Source organism: Sitophilus oryzae, unplaced genomic scaffold (genome assembly GCF_002938485.1).
Source record: "Sitophilus oryzae breed Bouriz unplaced genomic scaffold, Soryzae_2.0 scaffold_133_pilon_pilon, whole genome shotgun sequence".
NCBI classification, from domain to species: Eukaryota; Metazoa; Arthropoda; class Insecta; order Coleoptera; family Curculionidae; genus Sitophilus; species Sitophilus oryzae.
This window is the reverse complement of record NW_022145993.1, coordinates 46,651-55,138: the sequence shown is the minus strand read 5'-3', so window position 1 is coordinate 55,138 and position 8,488 is coordinate 46,651. Positions and strand designations below refer to the sequence as shown.

Sequence of the window (8,488 nt, the reverse complement as noted above, 5' to 3'; positions counted from 1 at the left end):
CGCAAAGCATTGAAATCTTATTTACTAGACAAGGCTTCCTACGCCGTACCTAAATAACTTATATTTTGATAATCGAATTTGATCTTGTAAACACTGGTCTAATATTTATTATAAACTTACTTTTTTGAAACTTATTTTTATTTATTTATTTTTTTTTATTCTTTGACATTTATAAATGTTTATTTTAAACAATAAGACTGACAATGTAATTTGTATATGTACTTGTTTTGTATTCTCTGTTGTTTGTTTACTTTACCTTTGTCTACAAATTATAAAATTTTTTGACAATAAAGGTATTTATTTATTTATAAACCTCTTTTTGATCCCAGTCCCATTCTCTGCATGCGTTACCTCAGTCATGATCAAGGCTTTCCTACGGTCTAAGACACTCGAAGAAATTTCTCAGAACTTAGGACCGAGAAATGGCACATGTTATTTGAAACCCCCCGTAGAGACAAAAATAATTTACACAACGTTTCGGTCCAACCCGAAAACAAAATTCTGACATTCGCACGTCACACATCCCGAATAATTTCCAAAACATTCTTCCCCGGCAATATAAATTCCTTATTTCTCCCAAACGGTCCCGAAAAACAGGCGCTCGCCAAAACCGACGCTGCGACGTCAGCCATGGGCGTCGTCATGGAGACGCGCGTGCCGCAACGACAGTGACAAATGACAGACAAAGGGTGACCGGGTTCCTCGTTTTACATATGCAGCGACACCCATTTGTCTGCTGCCGGCCCCCCGAACATACCCCCCTCGTCCCCCATTCTCATTTCGTCCCTTCAGTTCCCGCGTCTTTGCCAGGGAAACGGCCGGATGTGGGGGGATGCTTTTATTCGGTCATGTGAATCCCCCACCACCTCGAATGGTCCAAAGTGGGGGACAGGGGGGTAGCTTGAGGGATGTCCGGTCTTTAATGGTTTTCTCTAGCGGGTCCAGTTTTTTTAAAAGCTTTCGAAAAAAAGGAACTATTTTAATTTAAATGAAAAAATAAAGAAAAAATTAGCTCTCTGTTTTCTTTCATTTTAGCACAGAATATCTAGAGCTAGATATTCTGTGATTTTAGGCTTGGTGCATTTCAGTTGATTTCAACAATGTAAGAACAAAATTCAAATTTCACCAGGTATATTATAGTTCATAAAATAAATTTTTAAAAGTTTCTTATCTTCTCGCAAATAGCGGTATTTTGCAATAGAGTGAATATGTATCTTTATGTGGATAGACACATTTTTTTCTTCATATGAATGTAGTATCTAAATTTGATTATGTATAGTATAATGTTTTTCAAGAAAATATTTTAACTTCTATAGGGTTGCTCAAAAAAGTGTGAGTGAATCAGGATGATTTTTTTAAATGGAACACCCTGTATATTATTGCATTTTTGACTTCCTTTCACAGATCACTTTACATAATCCTAATATACGATATTATATGAGTAATTATATTTCGATGGTTTCACGTTTCACAGATATTAATAAAAAAATAAAAAATAATTTTTTTTCAGCACTTCTTAAAAGAATTATTTTACGAATACAAGAAATGTCCTGAAATCAAAACTATATTAGGTATCTACTTTAGATGGTCTGTACTAACTTTGCTAAAAATATGGTAATCGTAAATTATACAGGGCGTTCAAAATTCTACGCCAAACTTTTTAAAATATAACATAATTTTTCTTCGTTTTGTTTTAAATATGGAATAGCCTATATATTATTTTCTTATTATATGGAGAATTAAAAATGAACATTTTTTGTATTTAAAGTATTTAAAATTTTTAATAGTTTCGCAGATAGCAAGCAGTATTATTTCATATGGTTCTTTCATCAGTAAAATACGAGAGAAAAATCATTGGGTGGCTTTGATATAAATTTACTGTGGAAAATGCCATATGAAATGTAAAAACGCGAATATCTGCAAAACCGTTAAAATTTTTGAAGTACTCTAAATACAAAAAAATGTTTATTTTTTAATTCTCCATCTATTGAAAAAATAATATACAGGGTGTTCAATTTAAAAAAAACAAGAAAAATTATTTTATATTTTAGAAAGTTTGGCGTAGAATTTTGAACACCCTGTATGACTTACGATTATCATATTTAGAGCAAAGTAAGTAAATACCTAATATAGTTTTGATTTGAAGACAGTCCTTGTATTTTTAATAAAAATTTTTAAAAAAGGCTGAAAAATATATATTTTTATTTATTTATGAATATTTCTGAAAGCATCGAAATATAATTACTTTATATCTTAGGGTTATGTAAAGTGATCTTAAAGGAAGTCAAAAATGCAATAATATACAGGTTATTTAAAAAAATCATCCTGACCCACTTTATAGGAGTTAAAATATTTTCTTAAAATACATCCTCGAACATACTTTGAGTTTACACTTAAACAAAATTCCCAAATTTTTTATTCTAGGAGCTACAGATGCCAACACACTATTGCTGAACCCTGTATGTATGTATCTTTTTAATAAAAAAGGTATACAAAATAAACACAATGTTACAAATATAATCCAAAATTTTATTATGTATCTAACAAAGTTTCCTTAAAGAAAATAAACACTTTTTTCACTTCATCTCTGCATATATCTAAGGCTGTTTTATATTGATCTATACTAATCTACCCTCGGTATGGGAAGCAATTATATCTCCTTTATTAAAACAAATACAAACATAGCTTTAACCGAAGATTCGTTAATGGGAGGCGTAAGAGTTAACTCTTCTTCTTTTGTTAAAAAGTACGAAACGGCACCAAATAGAAATTTCATATCTATACCTGAATCCAAACAGGCCAAGCAGACAGCGTTTATAGCACACGATATCAACTAAAACATGAATATATTAATAGAAAACATATTTTTAACAATACAAATATTACCTGTCCTTGATTCTTGCGTTTCTTGTAAATTTACTAATACCGCAGTCCTGGGATATAGAGCTGAAGCTAAAGCTGTTTCACAGATATTTTTAATAAGATATTCTTTGTATCTATCTGACACTCCTGCAAAAAAATTAACAAGAAGGGATGATTTTTATTTATTAAAACGAATTATAAATATTTAATACCTGGTAGGCCAGATTTTGGTTTAAAAACAGACTCAACTGAAGCTTTTTCGATTAATAGCTTTTGCATTTTTACCTCGACTGGTCCGTAGATAGCCGACAGAACTACAGTTTGGCCTACAATAATTATTAATAACTCAAATAATTTAATTGTATTAAAATAAACATCAAAACAACCATAATCTGTGACCATAACATACCTTCTGAAAACATAGCAGATCCATCGGCTCGAGACAAAACCTGCAGCTTGCATTTTAGATTTAAATTGTTCTCAAACGATTCAATAACCTCCATATCAAATATAAATAAATGTATGTTATAAATACAATTAGAAATTAAATATTAAATAAAACCATTTGAAAACACACAAATTTGAAATTTTATAGGGTTATGTTAAACGTCAAAACGTGATACATTTGAACTACTCTGGCCACAGAACAAGAACTAACGTTTAATATTTAATATTAATCTGTGATATTAATGTCATTCCTGTCGACGTTGACAGTTCTTTCAGCCTTCAAAACCTGAAATTTGTCAATAAAAATGATTCATTTTTGTTGATTTCTTTTTCCTTTTTGTTTCTTCCTACACATTTAAGAACATTTTATGTCTGGCAGTGAAAGCGAGGATATCGACACCGTCTCAGAAACAACCAGACTGATGGACGGCCATGTCGCTACGAACAGTGGAAATAATCCTTTGGAAGTGAAAAATGAGGTGCCCAAACGGCGAAGTAGAAAAATCGAGCCATCCAGTCCGGTCACAGAGTCCGAGCCTGGGACTCCTCCACCAAACGTATGAGAAAACGAGCTATTTATTATTAAAATACACACTCATCTGTTTTTACAGGTCAATGATGAGATACAACGGTTAAACGATGAGGAAGAACTGAAGTATGGGGCGAAACATGTCATTAAACTATTTGCTCCTGTATCTCTATGTATGGTAGTGGTAGTAGCTACAATCAATTCAGTAAATTTCTACTCTGTAAAAGACATATACTTGTATGTGATACAGACAACACTTTCTTTCATAAAAAAAACTAATTATTCAAAATATTTTAGTGTATACACTCCATTCCATGAAGAAAGTCCAGACAGAAGTACGAAAGCATGGAATGCAGTAGCGAATTCTCTTATATTAATGTCCGTTATTGTTGTAATGACAATAGTTTTAATTTTACTATATAAATATAGATGGTATAAAGTTATACACGGATGGCTCATAGTGTCGTCCTTAATGTTACTGTCCGTTTTTAGTTATTTATATTTAGAGTAAGTCAGTCCTTAATTATGTTTTGATGTACTTTAGACCTATTTTTCTTTGTAGAGAAGTATTGAGGGCTTACAATATTCCAATGGATTATATAACTTTGGTAGTGTTGATGTGGAACTTTGGCGTGATGGGAATGATATGCATTCACTGGCAAGGTCCCCTTTTACTGCAACAGGCCTATCTGATTTTTATTGCCGCACTAATGGCTCTAGTTTTTATCAAGTATCTTCCAGAGTGGACTACATGGGCTGTATTAGCTGTTATCTCGATCTGGGGTAATTTTTATTATTTTTTTCTGTAAAAAATACTTATTTTAAATGATTTTTTTTTAGATTTAATAGCTGTATTAACTCCAAAAGGTCCTTTAAGGATTTTAGTTGAGACTGCTCAAGAAAGAAACGAACCTATATTCCCAGCTCTGATATATTCTTGTAAGTACTCAACAAATAACATTAGAATATATATTATTATTGTTTTACAGCTACATACATGTATACAGCGATGGCCGCTCCTGATAACGAGCAACCGAACCAATCAGACAGTGAAAACCATGGTTTTACTCAAGAATGGGTTAATAACCATGCAAATAGAGTTGCAAGGAGACAACTTGAGGTACATGAAGAGCCCGGTGGTGAAATAAGAACTCAGATCCTTGAACAGCACGAAATAATTCACGATGAAGAAGAAAGTAAGCTTTCATAAGTCTTATATTGAAGAAAATCACTTATATATTACATTTTTAGGGGGTGTTAAGTTGGGACTGGGAGATTTTATATTTTACAGTGTACTAGTTGGAAAAGCTTCGTCTTATGGAGACTGGAACACTACACTTGCTTGTTTCGTTGCCATTTTAATAGTAAGACTTAGGAATTCAAAATAAAAATGTGAAATAAAAACTTTTATTTTTAGGGTTTGTGTCTGACACTTCTTCTGTTGGCCATATTCAGAAAAGCCCTTCCTGCCCTACCAATATCTATCACGTTTGGTCTCGTTTTCTATTTTGCAACCAAAGAAATAGTCAGCCCCTTCGCGGATAGTCTGTCCAGCGAACAGGTTTTTATTTAAGTAATTCCCTATTTTTATATTGTTTGTATTTTTAAAAAAGTTATTTCAAGAGAGATAACATTACTAATTTGAAAATTATTTATTTTAATTCGGTTTTAATAATGCTGTACCTTTTTCTCCCTACAGACTGCGTTAAAATTTTTATATCCTATAATATGTGTAATAAAATAATGATAAGATTAAAAAAATAAAGGCATGGCATTCCAAAAACTTATTTATTGCTTAACACTATGACCAATCTTTTTATTATCACTTGTTTGTTGTTGATTATTTCTGTCTAGAGAATAATCTAAACATTCTACTACACTTTCGGGATTTTCCACCCACAGCTTGTAGTCTTTATTTTTACATGGAAAAACCTTAGTAGTTGAACATAAAAGACAATGATGTAGCAGTTTCTTCTTTTTTATTCTTACTTTACACGTAATTCCGGGTAAAAGTAATGATCTACACCCTTTACATATTGTTCTTTTAATCTCGACATCCCTAGAAAGGTGTAAATTTTGACTAAATTGATTGCAATTAAGCTGGAGATGTACTTACAATCTTTGAACAGCCTTTTTAGATATATTGATCATTAAATTTGAGTACTGAACCGAAGCTCTGTGAGAAGCTTTGCTTTGTGTTGACATCGCATTACAAATCTACAAGAAATAATAGGTAGTTTTTATGGAATTCCAATAAAATTAAGATAAAAACCTGGTACAGATAATTCATTCGTTGAAAGCTCTCCATCCCTGCACACTTTTTAATCTTGTTCATGATTGTTTAATTTTATTTTAAACTATTTTAATTCAAACGAAAAATAATAAGCTTGATTTATTTACTTCTTTATTTTTGTTGTTGTCTTTGTCTAATAATTAACCACAGAATATAGTTTAATATCTCTTCTTTTGATTATTTTTCTGGCTAGATGACCTATATGAGTTTAAGCCATGTAAGAATGAAGAAGAAGAAGAAAATCTATGCCGAATCTGTGGTTGCCGATGTTTAGGCCCATAAAAACGAAAAGAAGAAGAACGCAGGTGGCGCCATAGGGAAAAAGTGAGCAAATTTTGAACTAAAATATTTCCAAGGTTGCCAAGATGTCAGAGAAATCCTAAATTTAATCTGAATCAATATTTTTGTAAGTCTAAAATGAATTGAACCGTTACAAAATTATGATAAATCTAATTAACATATAATGTAAACTTTGTTTCAGTAGAATAAATAATATATTTTCTTCTAAATACAGCATTATTTATGCTGCAAAAATGCGACCATTTTGTTTTACATGTGCTCAATTTGACAACGTTGACGTGCCACATTTTTCGTTGTTAACGGCAAGAAGTTTTGATTTGGTTATGTCGCTCTCAAACATTTTCAGATTTTTTATAGAAAAAGTGATATTTCTGTGCGCCCTTAGAGTTTATTCTGTTCCTTAAGGTCTGTTTAATCTCCCGAAATTGTAAGCACCCATTATTTTGTCTTTTTTCTATAGATTTTTTCACTTACAAATATTTCAATTACATCATCACTTAAAAGTAAATTTTTCCAATTTTCTTTTTCAAAATCGAGTATATGGAAATATAGCTACATTCCTTGATGTCTCATTCATCAAAAATAAAGCTATTCAGAGTAGTGTCTGCATTTAGGAGATATTAAGTACTTTTTTGACTATTTTTTTGGTAGATTCTAAAAGGGTTTTTTATTCCTTAAGGTAGTTTTTGTAGGTGTTTATTCGTTCAGGCAAACAAGTATTTTTCTCGTCTTTTAGAATAAGTCAGCGTTATGGTAATAGGTGTACTTCTAGTTAAAAAACGGTCTCTTTACATTCTTTTTAAATTCACTCTGTCGTAATAATGTTTTAGTTAACAAATTTGCATTGTTTTAATATAATGTTTTAATTATAATTTTCTTTTTAGGAGTGTTAAATAATGCAAACCAAGCACATAAAGACCTCTAAAAGAAGAGAGCTGATCACCCTTTATATAACTCTGATGTTTGGCCATAAATTCTTGCTGCTGAGATTGATTTTACATTATCCAGTCAAAAGTGTAAGTTTTATATTATTGAAAACAATTATTACTACCTCTTATTCTTTTAGAAGGAGTCGGTGTTAGTATACCTAAAATGAGCCCCCATGCTCAATAATTTTACATTATATTAATACTTTGAGATCAAATACTTCTACACACACATTGTTTTAATACTCTCATGGCCAATGTCAGGCCATTTATGTTAATAATTTTCTAACATCTTTTAATATTAAAAAGGCTTTAATAATTATAATTTTCTTTTTAAGGGCATTTCATTAATAATACAAACCAGCACCAAAAAGAAGAGACCTGGTGACCTCTCAGATAATCCCGATGCAAGTTTCCACATCATATTCTAGCGCCTACTTAGCTGTTCCTTCCATTGTATGGGTTAAAGGTGTTTAATTTATTATTTTAAAAATAATTTTAGAAAAATTATTAAAAGTTTATTAACACACTAACAATATTTCTTAAGATATATCTTAATAATGAAAAGAAAAGAATAAAATACAACTATTATAGCATAATTGAAAAGTGGAAATACTAAAGGGGGTAAGTGCCAAAATTATTTTGAGATAAAATGAGAAAACACAGTAAAAAATTTTAAAATATCTTTAATATACATGAAAAAAGACTTTGGTTTTGACACTTGTAACTTTGTTAGGACATGTGTAGCATGGCAGTTCTTAAGCATAATGCAAATAACTTACACATTGAAAAAATTTGCACCCCACCCCCTTTGCTATTCCCACTCTCAATTAATGAAACGTATCATTATTTATTTCTTATTTTACAGATTTTGTACAACCAATCGATAGATGTATACAATATATACCAGGGCAGTACATTTATCTTTTTCAAGACTATTACCAACAATGCTTCAGGAAGTATATATTTAAAATTCTATTTCTTTGAGTAAAACTTCATTTGTACTGGTTTTTAGTGTTTATCAGTGGATTTCATAATTTATAAATTTAATTTTTTTTTTTTTTTTTTTTTATTATTTTTTTAACATTGTTTTATTTTTATGGTTTCTTATTATAAGAAACAAAATCAGAC

General features: G+C 30.7%; 2 protein-coding genes and 1 pseudogene across 2 annotated transcripts; 1 reads left to right on the top strand and 2 right to left on the bottom strand.

Annotated features, from left to right (window-relative positions):
* Positions 1–2,508: 2,508 nt before the first annotated feature.
* Positions 2,509–3,469, bottom strand: LOC115875136 (annotated as a pseudogene).
* Positions 3,470–3,677: 208 nt separating this feature from the next.
* LOC115875138 (presenilin homolog) lies at positions 3,678–5,609 on the top strand. The gene is made up of 8 exons (XM_030890531.1): positions 3,678–3,866; positions 3,921–4,075; positions 4,136–4,345; positions 4,401–4,621; positions 4,679–4,777; positions 4,828–5,034; positions 5,090–5,202; positions 5,256–5,609. The coding sequence occupies exons 1-8, from the start codon at positions 3,678–3,680 to the stop codon at positions 5,409–5,411; spliced, it is 1,350 nt and encodes a 449-aa protein (XP_030746391.1). The 3' UTR covers positions 5,412–5,609.
* A 2-nt stretch (positions 5,610–5,611) lies between these two features.
* Positions 5,612–6,256, bottom strand: LOC115875139 (ribonuclease P protein subunit rpr2-like). The gene is made up of 3 exons (XM_030890532.1): positions 6,111–6,256; positions 5,955–6,055; positions 5,612–5,897 (listed from the first exon to the last, which is right to left on the bottom strand). Exons 1-3 carry the CDS (start codon positions 6,171–6,173, stop codon positions 5,627–5,629), a joined length of 435 nt encoding a protein of 144 aa, XP_030746392.1. The 5' UTR covers positions 6,174–6,256; the 3' UTR covers positions 5,612–5,626.
* Positions 6,257–8,488: the final 2,232 nt, after the last annotated feature.

Bases quoted from the DNA above. Each gene is read 5' to 3' on its own strand.
- LOC115875138 (XM_030890531.1), top strand. From the start codon at position 3,678: ATGTCTGGCAGTGAAAGCGAGGATATCGACACCGTCTCAGAAACAACC. The intron at 4,346-4,400 runs GTAAGTCAGTCC...TTTTCTTTGTAG, and splicing joins TTTAGTTATTTATATTTAGA to AGAAGTATTGAGGGCTTACA. The intron at 5,035-5,089 runs GTAAGCTTTCAT...TTACATTTTTAG, and splicing joins AATTCACGATGAAGAAGAAA to GGGGTGTTAAGTTGGGACTG.
- LOC115875139 (XM_030890532.1), bottom strand. From the start codon at position 6,173: ATGAACAAGATTAAAAAGTGTGCAGGGATGGAGAGCTTTCAACGAATG. The intron at 6,056-6,110 runs GTTTTTATCTTA...TATTTCTTGTAG, and splicing joins GAATGAATTATCTGTACCAG to ATTTGTAATGCGATGTCAAC. The intron at 5,898-5,954 runs GTAAGTACATCT...ACACCTTTCTAG, and splicing joins AAAAAGGCTGTTCAAAGATT to GGATGTCGAGATTAAAAGAA.